The sequence below is a fragment of the Heterocephalus glaber genome, unplaced genomic scaffold, assembly GCF_053883595.1.
Source record: "Heterocephalus glaber isolate CG9 unplaced genomic scaffold, H.glaber_assembly_v1.0 deba00001497, whole genome shotgun sequence".
In the NCBI taxonomy this organism is placed as follows: Eukaryota; Metazoa; Chordata; class Mammalia; order Rodentia; family Bathyergidae; genus Heterocephalus; species Heterocephalus glaber.
In genome coordinates, this window is record NW_028258320.1 from 38,568,712 (window position 1) to 38,587,391 (window position 18,680).

The window sequence follows — 18,680 nt, forward strand, 5'->3', positions numbered from 1 at the left end:
AGAGATGAGTAATACATATATTGTGCCCTCAAGTTTGTATAGTAGTGAAAGATTGTACGGGCCCTCAAATCGGGGGGGGGGGTATGGTATGTGCTGTCTCTGCTGACTTCAGTTCCCTCCTTTCAAGGATGAAAATTTCTTAGGCCTATGGTCCTACCCGTGGCCAGACACTGCCTATAGATAAGGTTTTCTTACTGCCTAACTCAACTCATGGCCTCAATAACATGACCCATGCAGGGTAGCACCTGAGCCTAAATCTCCAAACTATGCTCCAGCCCTCCTTGGGCTCGGGATCCTTTCCTCCTCCCCCTAGGAGAGGAACAAACATTCATGGTCAGTATTAGGTTCACAAGGAGGAAAGAGGAAGGGGAGTTGAGAAAGATGAGCATGAGCCCTGTCAGAAGAAAAAGGGGAGAATGAAATGGTCATTTTTTAAAAAAGAAGGAAACACACAATTCTTTAGGCCTGTGAAGCTCTTTGATTTTTATTGGAAAGTTTAAATAAAATCTCTTAATGTTACAAGTAGTATTATTCTGCCCGCATGTACTCAATACCAAGTATCGTTATTGTAGCGAAAATAAGTATATCAGAAAAACATCAATTATCATTCTGTCCACCTGACAGTATTATAAGGAAACAATATTGCAAGAAAACCAGACAAATATAGGCTTCCTGATACAGGGATGCAAAGCAGGCTTATAACAATATAGATGAAACTCAACTAAAATATAAAATGAATTCCTGAGCTGAACTTTAAACTAAAACATTCATATTCACATTTCATACGAGTGAAAATGAACCAGGACACCTTATAGGGGACCACAGGGCTTTGGGTTCACAATGACCTCATCAATGAGCTACAGCAGCTGGTTCAGAGTTCCTTATAGTCTCTTCACAGTACTATTCTGCTGAAACAAGTAGAATTACAGCCTGCCATGCAATCTAGAGTTCACAAATATAGATAGTTGAATGTATCAGCCTTCAAGTTATTTATAAATCAGTGCAATATGCTCTTCAAAACTTCAGCAAGCTATTTTGCTTGACCTGAGCAATTTAAACATTTGTTAAATATATGTTACTTTGGTCTGATAAAATTCATTATGGAATTTTCACTACTGGCACAGCTAGGATAGCACTGAACTTGACTAAGTACCTACTACACAAAAATATGACAAAGTTTTGTTTATATCCCTAAATATAAGACAATTAGACTATGGAGCCCTTGAAGGAAAGGAGATGAGAACTGGATACTTCTTTTTATACTGTGATTAAGTCAGTGACAGATTATTTACCAACAACCAACAGAGTGCAAAATTTCCAATACATCTATTAACTTAACCTGGATAGGGGTAAAAAGGCAATACAGTAATTTTAAATTGTAAGGAGAAACAGAACAGGTTTACATGTATTGTCACATGTCAATGATATTTCTTCAAGACAACACGATAGTGACACTGGCTTCAGATTCTGCCATAAGTAAGCAAAATGTAGCTAGTGTGTTTCGAATCCTAACTGTAGAAAACTGGGCATCTTCAAAGTCATAATTTTCTTACAAAAATACAAAAGATCTGGGGAAGGAAAATAAGTGTTTTACGGAAATCAAGCAAACACATTTTCGCATGACTTGCTGGTCCACGTCTGAATTTTGGTTTTCATGTGTATTTCCTCATCAGATCAATAATTTCATTGTACATCCGCCAAGGGGCATCCAGGCCCCAGATAAAGTCAATATGATCCCAGTCAGGAATTCGCTTGTGGTACACCAGGTTAGGGATCTGAGTCAGTAAGACACTGATGTCGCTGGCATCTGCAAGCCAGTCGTGGTCTCCACTCCAGAGTGCAGTGGGCACAGGCATGTCTTTCACATTGTACATGGGAGGATAACTCTACATGCAGAAAGAGCCACAGAAAGTACTGTTGTTATAATTTTCAAAGTCACATTGAGTACAATCTCCAAAAAACACTGTTTAGAAAGTCTGATATGAGCAAAAGAGACTAAATTTTGAAATTTTGTTTCAGTACATTTTTCAAGTTGCCTTTACCACGCAAAAAGTAATCAACATCACTGGTCATTCCAGAGATGCAAATGAAAACAACATTGAGATTCCACCTCACCTTAGAAAGAATGGCTGCCATCATGAAATCAACCAATAACAAATGCTGGCAGGGCTGTGGGGAAAGAGGAACACTGCTCCACTGCTGGTGGGAGTGTCAACTGGTGCAACTACTGTGGAAATCAGTATGGTGATACCTCAAAGAACTAGGACTGGAGGTCCCATTTGACCCAGCTATTCTCCTGCTGGGGATCTTCCCCAAAGAATTAAAAGAATCATACCACAGTGATATATGTGCACCCATGTTCATAGCAGCACAGTTTGTGATAGCTAAAACTTGGAAACAGCCCAAATCCCCATCAACTGGAGACTGGATAAAGAAAATGTGTTTTTTTTAAAAAATGGAGTACTACTCGGCCGTAAAAAATGAGAAATTAGAGACATTTATAGCTAAGTGGATGAACATTGAGGCCATACTCTTAAGTGAAATAACTAGGATACACATGTGTAAATACTGAATAGTTTCTGTAGTTTGGGAAACTGAAAGTGTAAATAAGGACAAAAGGGTATAATAGATAATGTGAAATAGGAAGAAAAGAGGCAAAGGGGAAGGGGAAGTGGCAGGGGTAGGGGAAAGGAAAGAAGGGAAATATGAGAAAATGAAAAAATGGAAATAGGGAGGGATGGAGGGGTTGAAGGGAGGGCAGTGGAAGGGGAAAAAATAAGAATCAAGAGAAATTATGTAAAGGTGCACATTTCCAATGATGAATGTCATTATACTGTATACCTAAAATGTACCAACAAAATTAAATTTTAAAAAAAAGAAAAAAAAAGTAATCCAACCCATAATGAAACAATCTGAGTTGTGGAGCAGCTACTCCATGCTGATACTGTAATGATTGTTTAATATCCATTAAGGAAGCCATTGTTCTCAGCAGGAGTAGATGCCTCAGGAGAACCAAGTAATCTGGAAAGGGCTTTGGAGTACTACCCTCCTACTTTCTCCTTCTAGGTATAAAACAAATCATAGAAATTCTCTATGACTCAGTTTTTCGGTCTTTAAATCAGAGATAACCACATCTATATCATAGGGATATTGTAAGAAATAAGAAAAATACAGGTAAAATATTGAATAATTTAGTTCACTGGGCACTCAGAACATGAAATTGTAGAGGGAAGAAGAGGCATAAGCAACATAATATGGCCAAAGCTAGCAGGTAAATAGATCAAGTGTGCATTCATGATCCCTCTGAGTAAGAATAACAGTGATGGTTCATGTTTACAGCCAAGGAAAGCACAAAGAGAGAGGGTTCTCGACCAACAATACCAGTACAAAGCCTGGGTCCTTGTGGAGGGGACTGAGGGAAAACTAACAGTATGTAGTCAACCTTCCCCAGCACAGGCACACCACCTGAGCCCAACCAGAGTCCTGATAATCCAGGCAGGCTGCCTGCATGTGTTCTCAGGGCCCATTTTAATGAAAAGACTTGAAAACTTTACCTGGTTGTAATGAAAATAATTCTTGGCACTGCTTCCCCAGTCAAAGGCTTGAAACTTTTGGTATTTAACAGCCTAAAAAGAAAATGAATTTGAAAAATGTTATCTGACATTGAAAACTGAAATAACATAAGGTGCTAGAGTTAGTTACAACCTCAGAAATCAATTTTATACCAAAATCCAGATATCCTCTTCATTTCCAAGTCATTATTTAAATAAAATAAATTGTTTTGTTCTCCTTTATTATATGACTTCTCACTGTGTGACTGGTAAACCACTATTACATGACATGAGAAAGCAGCTACACACATATAGCTGGAGTTGTACTGGATCCACAGTTGCTCCTATTAGATAAACTTTATCTACATGGATATTTTCCACTGAAATTTGCATCTTAAACTTTTTCATCAAGTTAAGGATTTCAGTTGGAGATACACACACAGTGTCAAGTGTCACAAAATGACATTTCAGACATCGATGGGCTACATATATTATAATGATCCTGTAAGATTATATCACTGAGTGATACAGTAGCTGTATAGTCTGTGTAAGTACACACTCTGACGTACACATAACGATGAAGTTATCTAATGACACAAACCTCAGTATGTATTTCTATTGTTAGGAGATGCCTGATATATATGTGTGTGTGTGTGTGCATGTGTGTATATATGATATATATATATCTTACTTATCTACTATTTTAATGATTTTATTGATTTAATGCTTTTTTCTTGAGACCAGTAGCAATACAGTCACCAAATAGTTCTGCAAGACAGTACAATTCTAATTAGTTAGGGACACTAGAACTATGAAATGACATTATATATAAAATTTTAATTTATGCATATTTGGAAGAGTGTGATAACAATAAAAGACATTTCTTTGTGAAATTTAAAATAATGGAAATTCAGACTTCCACTATGCTTCCAAGCTAAAAAAAATGTGTCAGGAATTAAACCCCAAGATGGCAAGTCAAATGAACTGGAAACTACAAGTTTTGGCCATGTGGTGGTACCTGGAAAAAAAAAGGTGCCCAAATGTGAAGCTTCAGTTCTTAACAGTTGTATAAAATTCTGTTTGATGTAATGAAATGCTGTGTGGGATTGGATACTAAAGGGGATTGCTTCAGGAAAAATGCTTAGCATCTGCTTTTTCCATTGCAAATGACAGATATTAAATACACTCAATATATTTAACTCAATATGGATTTACAGAACCTATGAATGCATCTGCTCCTTTTTTCTAACTGTCAACGAAAATTTAAAAATGTAAATTGCTCTGCCATGGCACACAGATGCCAGTTTACCGCTTTCTCCCACATGTCTTTCAGCATTTATGAAAAGTATCAGGAGTGAGTATGGAATACAGAAGAAAACCTTGCCTATAACTCACACTAAACTTGAATTTTGTGCTCAGTCACTTGGGACTTCAACATATCCACTTGAAAGGGCACCTCCAAAGAGGGAAAGTGTGATTATTTAGAGTAATCTAAGTAATTAGAAAGGCCAGTGTGCAATAATAAATATATACTCCACCAATACACAAAAACAGTATGCTACTGTCATAATTATAATAAAATATTTAAAAATTATTTACAAGGGCTGGGAATTTAGCTCAGTGGTTTTGCTGCCTGCTGCGCAAGCACAAGGACCCGAGTTTGATCCCTGGTACCAATAAATAAATAAATAAATAAAAACTGTTCATAAATCATTCCAATAACTAATACTAAGTGGAAAAAGTCATGAAATTAAATATGCCCTTTTTTTATCTGTGTGATAATCTTGGTAGATAAAGATCAGGAAGAAATGAGTATAGTATTAAAATAGACAGCTTTAAAGTGATATTTCAAAAATTATTTTTAGGTCTCTAATGCTTATGAAAATGTAAATAGGTTAAACTTCTTTAAAGTGTGCTATGTATCTGAAATCTTGAAGATATGCTTACCCTCTTACCACTAAGACTACTCCTATGGAGCACACAGATAATCCTAAGAAAATAATCTTGATTATAGGGTAGATATATTACACAAGAATATTTCTCTCAGGATAGTTATTATTGCAATAAAACTACCATAGCAAAAAAGGGAAAAAAATAAAATTTACATGACAGAAAACTATTTTTCATTACCAATATTTTTTAAATGTGTTTACTGACCTATAAAAGCATATTTTTCTTTTATGATGGCAGAAACCATCCATAGTGCCCATTTTTGCCTTTATCCTGTCAGTAATGGAATCCCTAAGCTTTCTCAAAGCTGCTAGGACAGAAACTATCCTCATCTCCCTGTGAGCACTAGGGATGTAGTCCTAAGACACATTTCCCAGTTATATTCTTCAGGAAAAGCCACTAGGCTTAGATTTCCTCTCACCTACCTCCTTGTGGTCTGAAACAGACAAGGAACCGACCCAGCTTCAACTAAGCAAAAAAGACAGCACCCTAAGAGGGCAGAGTTATAAACTGCGACCCTGCATGACCTCAGCAGCATGGTTACGTCCCATCCCTCTTTTACCACCAGCCTGGGCTGCTAATCTCTGTGCTAATCTCATAATAGAGGAAAAAAAACTATTTATTTAATGGATATATTTTAGGGTTTCAGAAACAGCAACTTAGTCTGCATCTAACAAATACAATACTATTTAAGTGAAAGCTACTTAAAAAGTCCCTATGTAGATCATACTACTTTTGTAATGGAAATGGTATCGGAAAGTGAGATTATGCCAAAATACTAATAGTGATTATTGCTTGGTGGTAAAGACATTCTAAAATTTTTAAAAAAACATATATTACACGTATAATAAAAATTATAGTGAATTATTTTAAAGTGTTTTTAAAAGATAATCAAATGTACATTTTGGATTTTGTTTTTCAAAAAATGCACTAAGTTTCAAAAAAATGAAGGACAGGGCTGGGGATTTAGCTCAGTGGTTCTGCTGCCTGCCTCGCAAGCACAAAGTCCCAAGTTCAATCCCAAAAAAAACAAAAACAAAAAAATGAAGGACAGCAGAATGATCCAAGTTACTAACTAAATAAAGTGTAGATCCCAGAAACACATGCCCTGAGAGTTCCAACAAGTCTGTGTTTTTATTAGCACCCTAAGTAACTATGACTGACACTCCAAAGACATGTTAGGATGTGCCTTCTGCCAACAGAAGCAAGTGCCTGGGCACTCGGCAGGGCTACCTCAAGGGTCAGAAAATAATAAGCCTTAGCTTGCGGGATCTCTGAAATTCATCTGGTTTATAAGGAAAACAGAAAGATTTGTAAACTATCTTTGGCCTAGGAAAGAACTAGGTTTGGACTTGTTAATAAATGAATGCTAATTATTTAAACAAAAAGTAATCTTCTGAATGTATTTTAAATAAAGTAGTCTTAAAGGATACCCCTAAAGTTACCACAGAAGCCTGCAAACTCCACTCCTGAGCTGTGGCCTCCAGCCTGCCAGCCCCCAGGCCCTGCATATCCTCAACACACTACCACCAGAATGGTGGTCTCTGTTCAACAGCCTGGAGGAGGGAGAATCACAGCCAGGGCACTAACAGGCAGCTGCACAAGGCAGTTCCTGTATTGATAAAAGGGCAGCAGAATAGCAAAGGACAAGGCTGCCTTCTGCAGTGAATGAGGCTTCAGAAATGTCCATGAGGCACATTCCAGTGCGGTTAAACCCAATGTTGCAAGATTGCAACAGACCCAGAGAACGGTGCTCTGGAACTCAGCCTGAAGCCTTTGACGTTGGCCGGCTGCTTGCAAAAAAGGCTGGAACAAGAGCAGAGCCACTCTTCCACAAATCTAGTCCTGGGAGGCCTGACACACATGGAGTGAAGCAACACCATTCTGTAATAGATGAGAGTGGTCCTCAGATAACCATGCTTCCCACATTCCCCCGGGCCCTGAAAGCAGGTCTGGAAGCCACTTGCACTTTGCTGAGGCATGTGGTACATCACATGTGGGCGACTGGTGGTCACTAAGCTTGTGACTAGCTCAGCATCTGCCTTCAACCAAATTTAGTCATCTTTTATGCATCTCTGGGAGTGTTGTCACTTTCAAGGTGACAGAAGTTGGGCTCTCTGGAGACATGTCCACTTGGTAGGAGGGTAAACATTCTCAATAATAAAAGGGAATTTCAATGTCACAGTACATGAAGAAATGAAGTGATTATAAATTGAAATATAATTGTGGAGAAAGGCAGCTGAAGGTCTGGGGCATTGCTTAAGTGGTCAGGATGTGCTGCCAACATGTGACAAATGACTTGCATTCCACAGGCCCTCTTCTAAACCAGAGCAAATTATGGCATTTAATACTCAGCCTTCTGGTCACTTTCATGAGCTAAGAGCCTCAGGTCCTGGCTCCTTAGAGAGGAGCCCCAGGGAGATGGGCTCATGCTGCTAAGTATTTGAGGCCATCCTGCCTACAGACAGTGGTCCAAGGGCAACTGAGGAAGAAGATGAAAGCACCAGTGATGTTCCAGATGTGTCACTCTGATTAGGAAGAAAATTCTGCTAGACAGAGTTTTTAAAAATACAGATCCTTAAGAATAAAAAGGACTGACCTACTGCTACATATAACATGGCTGAATCTCCAAATAATCATCCTGAGTAAAAGAAGCCAGGCATAAACTGTATAGCTGTACTTAGGCAAACTCTAGAAAATACAAACTAACTTATAGTGACAGAAAGCAGATCATTGGGGAATGGGGAGAAGGGGTAATTAGAAGGGGGCAAAGAATGAGCTGAGCATGGTGGAGCATGCCTATAACCCCAGCACTCTGCAAGGCTGAAGCAGGAGGATTACAAGTTTGGGCTCAAGCTGGGCAACTTCAAGAGATCTGCCTCAAAATTTAAAAAATGAAAAGGACTGGTGATGTAGCTCAGTTCGAAGGCCCTGTGTTCAATCCCTAGAACTGCAAAGGGAGAGGGGAATGAGATAACTTTGAAGGAGGATAGGTATGCTCACTATCTCGATTTAGGTGATGGTTTAGCAGCCAGTTTCCTGGATCAAAATATATGAAATTATGTTATTTAAAATAGTATTCCACTTGCATCTCAATAAAGCTGTTAAAATAAAAAGTATAAGTTCCCTAGTCCAAATGAATGAGAATTTCTGGGGATTGGACACAGGTGTTTTTGTTTTTAGTTTTTGTTTTTATTCTTTTTATTTTAGTTTAGATTTTTTTTTTTTTTGCAGTACCAGGGATCAAACTCAGGACCTTGTATTTGCCAGGCAGCCACAGTGCCACTGAGCTACATCCCCAGCCCTATCTTTGTTTTTAAAAGCATGTATTCTATTCAGATTCATAAACCTACTGCTTTTACTATAGATGTACTTTTGTCAGTATTACTTTTTTCATATAATATGTTATTAAGAGGTATAATTTTAAAAGCAATTCAGTAGTTCTGATAAAAGCAGTGACTCCCATAAGCTTACAAGCTGCCTCAGATACTTGGTTTATAGCATCTTGGTTTATAGCTAAATAGTAAATTATTTCATATTTAGAGAAAGTTAGCTAAAAAAATTGTCAAAAATATGTGCTACCAATTAAAAGAATCATACCACAGTGATGTATGTGTACCCATGTTCATAGGAGCACAATTTGTAATAGCTAAAACTTGGAAACAGCCCAAGTGCTCATCAACTGGAGACTGGATAAAGAAAATGTGGGCTTTTTATAAAATGGAGTACTACTCAGCCATAAAAAATGAGAAATTAAGAGATATTTCTAAATGGATGCACATTGAGGTGATACTCTTAAGTGAAATAAATAGTACACACGTGTAAATACTGAATAGTTTCTCTAGTGTGAGAAATTGAAAGTATAAATAAGGACTAAAAGGTATAATAGGCAATGTGAAATAGGAAGAAAAGGGGCAAAGGGGAAGGGGAAGTGGGAGGGGTAGGGGAAAGGAAAGAAAGGAATGGAATTAATATGAGAAAATGAAAAAATGGAAACAAAGTCTTTGTTAATAGGGAGGGGTGGAGGGGTTGAAGGGAGGGCAGGGGAAGGGGGAAAAAATAAGAACCAAGAGAGATTATGTAAAGGTGCAAATTTCTAATGATGAATGTCATTATATTGTATAGCTAAAATGTACCAATAAAATAAAAACATTTTTTAAAAAAGAAAGCACCTACAACTCTGGTGCTTTGCCAGTAAACTCCACCAAAAAAAAAAAAAATGTGCTACCCTGGAAAGAAGTCCCTGACAATTTGTCAGGTACCAAAAAAAGAAGCCAATTATGAAACAGTAAATGGAAGACAATTAATCTATTTCTACATCTACTATATCTAGCATATCTCTAACTGCTTCTCTGAAAAGATATGCAGCATGAGTTTCAGAGCAGAATATGGAAACACTTTATATCTCTAAATACAGTTTTTTTATCTCTGTGTAGACATATACAGAAATTTTATTTTCATTTGAAGATAATTTTCTTTTTGTCTACATGTAAATTCTAAATTTTCTAGAACAAACACATATTACTTATGTAATGAAATAATCAAAACTGTGTTTTAAAAGTTCTGGCTTCTATTCATGTCCATGGCTGGCTTAGTTCTGGTTTATAGTGCTGCAATAGCAGTTTCTACCTCCAAAGCTGCTTTTTCTTTTTGCTCCATCAATCTTTACTCACAACTTACTTTATTTCTGTATTACTTCTATAAAAAACAAATGGAGGGAGGGGAGGCAGGAAGAAGGAAAAGAAGAAAATATATAAGCTTGAATCACAAAGAAAGAAAAGGAAAGGGCTGGGAAGGGGTCAGGGAAAGGGAAGGGAACAAAAAGAAGAAAGTCAACTTCAACAATGTTTGGTGAACCCATGCATAATGCATTGTGCCTTACTGAGCACAGCTAAAGCAATTCAAGGACAAGGACAAGGACTTTGGGGAAGGAAAATAAATCAGATTTGCAAGCAGACTATCTTTCTGTTTGGGAAAGGTTTGCAAAGAGGTTCTTCAAGGAATACAATAGGCCTTTCCAACCCCGATTTCACCTGAATGCAGATGCAGTCCTGGAACACCTACCTGGCCCCAGTGTAACGCATTCTGCACAGAAGTTCCGGCAGGGCAATGTGTTGTATACACATCCACTCTAGACTGCAGAATAAATATGCTACATTAAAGGATGAAAATATCACTAAGGAGGTATGGATAATAAATATTACATTTTGTCCTTCAAAGCATTAAAAACTACAGAGGCATAATCTTAAATATATGGGATCAAGTTGAAAAAATTATTTTATTACAAATACATCCTATTAAACTATGAACAACTACACAGAGTACCTAGGAAGGAAATGCAAAATCTAGGATAAGCATGGGGCTCTATGGGTTGAGATTATAGGTCATTTTCATTTTGTTCTTTATATTTTCCTGAATTTTTAAATTTAAATAACAATCACATCTTGCTTTGATCATCAGAAAATAATTAACATTATTTTTTAAATTCCCTAGGACTTCATTCCAGAATTTTAAAATCTATTTTCAAAGTGCAACATTATAAATGACAAATATATGTAGAAACACCAGCATATTACTGGCCAATGGTTATAATTTATAAAACAAGTAAATACATACACATATATATGTGTATACGTGCCATATAAATGTGTGTATGCAAATAGCCACTTCAAATTTAAACACACAAAATTTTTAAAGAAACAAACTACTAGAATAAATATATAAATATTATGACTTAAATTGTGACAGAAACCCTTGTTCAACAGTCTCCATATGTGTTTGACGTAGAATCTGACACAAGCTGGTCAGGACAGGCACTGTGGGCACCTGCTGAAGCTAATTCCTGTGTCTCTTACGGGAAAAAGACCCTCTAGGGTTTGGATAAGCTCATTTGCATCTCGCATATCATCTGACACAAACAAGCACATTCACAGACAAAGTCACTGGAAGTTTGAATCAAGCCTTACTGTCAATATACATACCATGTTTAAATTCCTTTCATTAAATCCACACAGAAGAAAGAAGACATTTCCACAAAGCTCCTTCATAATGACATGGGTACAAATGCGGGTACTTAGCCACTTCAGAATCTCATTCTGGGGGAGAAAAGCTTGGCGCCCAAATATCTCCTGCAAAATCAAAGAAACCCAATAGTATCTCAGATATCTCAGTCTCCACGACCCACTTCAGAACACACACACCAGCATCCTCACTTGTGCCTCAGGTTCTGAGATCAGAGTATCGTCCATATTTCCTGTGCAAGTCTTTTACATGGTCACTGGGCTGTGTTATACTTGGTTTTAAGTGTAGTTTATGTCACAAACATCATAGAATACACTGACACAAACCTAGATGGTACAGGTCAATCACTTGACCTGGCCCCTTGATGAAATTAAGAGACATGGTGAGCACAAATGTATAGAGGTTGTACCCAACAGCACAATATATGACTTCACAGTAAGCTTTTTTATATGAGTAGAACTATATTCTAAAATAATGATAAAAAGGCAGCAAATATATCACTATCAAGTATTAGGTACTGCACATATTATATGTCTATACTTTCATACAACTGGCAGCACAGGTTTGTTTACACCGGCAGTACCACAAACTCATAAGCAATGCATTAAGCTATGACATCACTATATGACAGAAATTTTTTAGTTCCATTATAATCTAATGGGACCACCATCAAATATGCGATGTCTCAAAGAAATGTCATTATATGGCACATGACTATATATTTCTGTACAGGATTTTGTATACGTGTGTGTGTGCATTCATACATTAAACATAAAATGCATGAATAAAATGCATGGAGCAACTGGCCTCAATTGTCCTAAAACTCTTTCTTATGAGAGCTGTTTCTTTCTTGAACAGAGTTTAGGGCTACACAGCTTTAGGACTGAAGCCCAGGGCAGTCACTGGCTTGTATTTAGGGGTCACATGATAAAATATAATGAAGAATTATTTTTAGGGATGTGGTTAGAGATAAGGCAAGTAAGAAGGCACATTTCCCATCTCTCATCTTCTGCCTACTGCTACGCACAGGCTCACCTTGTGGAATAAAGAATAAATGCATGAATGTTTCGATTACTTTCTTGCAGACCTTGTGCTTTCTTTGTGTGGCAGGTAGAGAGCTGCACTGACACATGTTAACCAGGAGCATACAAGGCTGTAGTGTACAGTTTGTACTTATCTCCCTGAGCTCCCCTGGATGGGAAGTAGGGGTGAAGGGAGAAAAGCAAAGCCCACTGCTGCACTAACACCAAACACAAAGGACCAGGACAGATTCTTCCTCCCATGGCCAGTTCTTTAGATATGAAGAGGAAAATGGGGCTGGTGGACAGGGGGAGGGGGTACCTCAAAGACAAGATCCGGCATTTGTCCTAATTTGGTTAGAGGGCTTGTAGAGAAATCCACTAAAACCACAGGAGCCATGGAAAAAAACATTTTAATCTTTTTGGCCAGCTCAGGAAACTGTGAAAATGCTATAAAACCTGTGGGAACAAAAGGAAGACAACAGAAATCCCATTTTGTGGGCTTTCTTAGAAAAAGCAAGGGAGGCCATTCTCGAGTCACCCCCAGCAGCAGCCTGATGAGCCTGTAAGCAACTATGTCTTCAGAGTTAAAACAATTGAGAACCTCTGGTGAGCAAACACTGATTAATTAAATTACCAAATCAAGGGTATGTAAGTATTTGCTCCAAATCTCAACCTAGATAGTCACAGGAAGATATCCAGGTAGGGAAACCAGAAAATCCTCCCTGTTCCTATAACTATGTGAACCGTAAGACTGTATTTCCAATGCTCCACCCTGCCACTTCCATCTCCCTGGCCTATCCTTAATCTATAGCCTCATTCAAATAGACCACCAATGACTCAAACTCACATATTTAGAGTTCCTTAGCTTTAAAATATCTTTCAGCCCTCTCAGTCACTTCTTGTCAGTTAGCCCTAGAATGTCACTGTAGAAATCAGTCAGGACAGTACACAAGTAAACTAGTTGTGAAAGAAGAATCCCAGGTCTATTTTTCTAAGGGTGAAGCATGGCTGTATATATGTTTAAAAGTATTCATACTTTTCACATAATAATTTCTCTTTCTAGGAAAGTATTCTAAGGAGACATGAACACAAAAGTGTTAATCACAGTGCACACTAAAAGGGAGGATTAAATAAGTTATGGGAGAAGTTCTCCCTAACCCCTTATTAGAGAAACTTGCTTGTTAGAATTATGGACAATTTGTATTATCTTTAAACATTGCAAAATTATCTATTTTTATTTCTAATAAACACATATTACTATTATCATCAACAGAAATTAAAATGAATACAGCCTTTTAAAACTAATTAGGAATTAAGCACAACCTGTTACTCTCATAGTTAAATTCCAATTAACTTTGTTTATTTGCAGTGCTGGAAATGAAACACACTAGGCAAGCACTTTACCACTGAGCTATATCCCAGCCCTCCACTTAACTTTAAGCATATTTTCTAAGCCCCTTAGAAAACTTCCTGTTTGTGCTTAACTTGAAAAATAAACAATATGTTGTAGCTCACATTAATTCTTTCAGTTTTAAGACCATATTTAGCCATTTAGTTTAAACTATGAACTTCCATAAAAGACTGTTACCATTGCTTTGTTCTAGTCATGATTTCTGCTTGGCATTAAAAACAAAAACAACTGCATTTGCACTAACTTTTTTATATTTCATTTTTAAGAACAAGTATAAACTGTAACAAAGACATGAACTTCCAATCTTTATTACATACATACCTATTGTGCTGCCTTGAGAATGACCCACATAATACACTTGGTTTTGGCCAGTTTTATTCAGAATGAAGTCAATTGAGGCTGGTAGGTCATATTTTGCCATCTCATCAAAACTGTAATCCAAAAAAGGAATTCTTTTGTTAAAACTGTACATAAAATAGAAGAGCACACAAACACCAAACATGAAGTTTGCAGAGTATGATAAACAGAACACAGCTGAGTAAACCAGCATTGACCTTGGGAAACTGAACCTTACCAGAACCACAGAGCCCCCTTGGACTCCCCTCTAGTTGTGCCTCCAAAGGTAACTATTATCCTTATTTTTCATATTACAAGTCTGTTTCACCCACTGTAAGATTTTTCTACAAATGGGATTATACAGTATATACTCCTCCATCCCTAGCTTTATCCATGTTAGTACAGAGTTGTAGTTGTTTGTTCTTCTACTTTGCTAATATAACCTACTTTACTTGTCCATTCTGTTCACTGCTGATGACACGCATGTGAGTAGTTTTCAGTTTGTCACTACTGCAAATAAAGTAATAATGAATATATCCTTCCACATGCCTTTTGATAAAAGTTCTCATTCTTGTGTGTCATGTCCTTAGGAAGGCTCTAGTTTTACAAATGGGAAGCAATCCTGGAGACATCCTGAGAGCCAACCTTCTCTAATACCCCGTGCAACAAGATATGGCCTTGAACCCAGTAAGTGTCTGAGTGCACATTTATATGTGTTTGTCATCAAGAGACAGATGAGCCAATTGTTACCATACACTTACAATGTCCCAGGCTCTGTGGAGATTCTTTCTCAGTATCCTCTCCTTTAATCCCTTGATGGCTTTATGAGACAAGTGTTTATCATTTCCATTTTATGAATAAGGAAACATAGAGGGATTGTGCAACATGCCCAAATCATACGGCAATTAATTGGTAAAGGCAGAAGTAAGAGAGAGAAGAGAAGAATTTCTGAAAAGAAGAAAAGTGAGGAAGTTTGCATGTCCCATACCACCTGGAATGACAGAAGAACTTAAGGATTCCCATCCAAATATAAGGCCTAATTAAATCATGTACTTACAAGTTACCTAATTGCTAGTTATTCAATTCCTGGAAAGTTTAAGAATCTTTCAAGAGACATCAGTCTCTTGCAATTTCAAAGTTACTCATCTAGCAGCCTCCTCTTCTGAATTCTTCATATGTCTGCTTTAAGTCCACTAAGGAAAAAGACCCAAGTCCTAATCAACTGAAATATACCTGAAGGCCCAGAATTCATCCTGAGAAACTGAAAGTGTCCTATGTTTCCGAGACCAGGTGTTTCCCCTGCTGTTTCCCATCCACACATCAAAACCAGCATCAGCAAGGATGAAGCCCAGGCTGCTGTTGTCAAGGTTTGTGACCCAGTTACTAGAATCTGCCAGAAAGCCGTGTTGCAGAAAGACAACTTGTTTGGAACCTGAAAAAACAAATTCATGTTTAGGAGATAGTATCTTCAAAACAAAGATAACATCTTGCTAAATGATCTCAAAATTGATAATGAAAGAGAAACAAAATAATGAGGTAGCAATTTGCTCCCATATAACAGTAGTAAAAAAATTTTTTTAAAAAATAGGGCTGATGAGGGGCTGGGGATTGAGCTCAGTGTACTTCACCTGCCTTGCAAGAGCAAGGTCCTAAGTTCGATCCTGGTACCAAAAAACAAAACAAAACAAAAAAAAAACAGGGCTGATGAGGTAGCAGCAAAATTCAACTATTTTTACTTGTTTAGTAACAATACAACTGACTTGACCATCAAGAAAAATTTAATATACTTTTAGGAACGTGAAAAATGTTTTCACAGTCAGGCATAGTGGTGCACACCTGTAATCCCATCTATTCAGGAGGCTGAGGCAGGAAGATCACAAGTTTGAGGGCAGCCTGGAAAACTTAGTGAGTCCTTGTTTCTAAATAAAATTTTAAAATAAATGAAAAGAGCTGGGGATGTACCTCAGTGCTCCTTGAGTTCAATCCCCAAAACTATTTGTAAAATTTGCTCCAGAAACTGTATTTCTAACAATAAATGCTAACAAAATAAACCAAAAGAAACAGATCACACAGAACAATGAGATACCACTATAGGCCTATGAGAATAGCCCAAATGAAAAAAAAATGAGAATGCAAATTTCTGGCAAGGATGTAGAGCAACCGGAACTGTCATTTATTGCTCACAGAAATGCAAAATGGTATTGCCACCTTGAAAGACTGTTTAGCAGTTTCTTACAAACTAAACATACTCTTACCATACAATATTGCAATCATGTTACTTGGTATTTTACCCAAAGGAGTTGAAAACTTATGTCCATATAAAAACCTGTCCATGAATGTTTAAAGTAGCTTTACTCATAATTGCTAAAATTTGGAAGTAACCAAGACATCCTTCAGCAAGTGGATGGATAAGCTGTGGTATATCCAGACAATGGGGTGTTATCCAGCTCTAAAAGGAAATGAGCCATCAAGCATGAAGGAACTTTAAATGCATATTACTAAGTGGAAAATGCAATCTGAAAAGGTTGCGTTGTATATGACATTCTCGAAAAGGCAAAAGTAAAAAAGTAAAAAATCAGTGAGTATTAGGGTTTGGGGAAAGGGGGAGAGAAAGAGGCAGAACAAAGAGGATTATTAGGACATTGAAACTCCGTGTGATAGTACAGTTGTAGACAGAGATCATTATATATTTGGCTAAACTCATGGAACATAGCTCCTCAGAGTGAACCCTAAGTAAACTATGAATTTTGGGTAATGATGATGTACCATTGCAGCTTCTTCCATTGTAACAAATATACAGCTGGGGGATGTTCATAAATGGGCTGAAAGGAGGCAGAGGGCACTGGGTGGTCTCTGTATACTGGCCTTTACAGTAGCTGTATTCAGAGTTGCCAAAATTTGGAAGTAATCAATTTTACTTCTCCATTTTTCTGTGAATCTGAAACTGCTCTAAAAACACACAACCTAATAAAAAAAAGTTGAATTTAAAAATTAAATGGAAAAAGATAGCACATTTATATATTCATAAGTGTGTGTGTATAAGTTTATTTTCTACTTACCTGTACCTGAAACAGTGATGCAGCAGAAAACAAAACAAAAATTTGAGAGCCAAAGAAACCTGACTCAGGCTGCTACAGTTTTGAGACCACTGATCATTCACTAAACAAACCTTTATTAAGTACCAATTATGTGTTAGGCATCTTTCTATGCACTGAGGACACAGTAAAGAACAAAACCAGGAGGGATAAAAACACTACCCTCATGGAGCTGACATTATAATGACCATGAGATTTAAAGAGAAACAATCCTGGATTCAACTCAATCCTCTCCAGGTTCTGATATGACACCTTAGGCAAGGCATTTAAACAACCCTTAAAATTTACACTATCCCTGCCAAGTAGAAATGGCAATATGTACCTAATAGGGAGTAACGGATGTGTGATTGTATATAAAAAGTCCCAAACAAAGTGTCTGGCACACAGTAAAAGTACAATATACATCAGCTCATATTAAGCTATTTAACCAGTCTAAGTTCCATAAATAAATAAGAGGAATAAATGAGATAAGAAAGTCAGTGATAGACACATACGTCAAACTGAACAAGTCAGAGCTTCCTGTCCCTTCTGTCCACCTTTTACAACAGAAAAATGCTGTAAACAAGCTAATTGTCAAGTGGACAATAATTAATTGTAGTTCACTTGGTTTAATAATTAAGCCATCAATAATGACTAGGACTGTGATAGCACAGAAAAGCCTACTACTTTAAAAGAAGAGAAGGCAAACATACAAAATTACAGACTAGACTGCAGCTATGCAAAAATAATGTAAAATATCAAAGGAAAATGGAAACAATGATTTGTTGGGATGATAGGGCTGGAAGTGAATTGACAAATGTTTATTTCTGCTTATGTCCCAGTATATATAGCCATTCCTTGTTACACATGGTATCAGATCCAGGACTCCTGATATCCCACATACAAAATAGAATATTTTTATATAACCTTTATATCCTCCCACATACTTGAAATCAGCTAGAGATAACTTATAATACCTAATATGATAAGAAATGCTGTCTAAATAGTTGTTATACTGTATTATTTACTGAATTGTTTAGGGAATACTGAACAAAGACTACATATTCAGTGCAGATACAATTTTCCTCTGAAATTTTTTGATCCATGGTTGGTTTAATAGAGATGCGAACCCCACAAATATGGAAGTTCAATTATATTTAGCAATTAATAAATTATTTTTAAACAACAGTTCCTCTGATGCCAGGTGCCCCCTGTAGACAGTTCTAGAAGTGTTCACGTGGACAACACGGACAACCTGTCCAGTGTTGGGTGCTGGTCCTCTCATGTAGTAAACAGTGGGACTCTTGAGCCAAGA

General features: G+C 37.2%; 1 protein-coding gene across 1 annotated transcript in view; it reads right to left on the reverse strand.

Moving 5' to 3' along the window:
• Window positions 1-468: 468 nt before the first annotated feature.
• Window positions 469-18,680, reverse strand: part of Lipa (lipase A, lysosomal acid type) — a 33,564-nt gene continuing 15,352 nt past the window's right edge. Inside the window, exons 4-10 of the mRNA XM_004838476.4 lie at window positions 15,525-15,723; window positions 14,277-14,386; window positions 12,864-13,000; window positions 11,483-11,629; window positions 10,566-10,637; window positions 3,555-3,626; window positions 469-1,886 (exon numbers count right to left, since the gene is read on the reverse strand). Coding sequence (XP_004838533.1) covers window positions 1,653-1,886; window positions 3,555-3,626; window positions 10,566-10,637; window positions 11,483-11,629; window positions 12,864-13,000; window positions 14,277-14,386; window positions 15,525-15,723 — 971 coding nt within the window. The 3' untranslated portion in view covers window positions 469-1,652. The remainder of the gene's footprint in view (window positions 1,887-3,554; window positions 3,627-10,565; window positions 10,638-11,482; window positions 11,630-12,863; window positions 13,001-14,276; window positions 14,387-15,524; window positions 15,724-18,680) is intronic.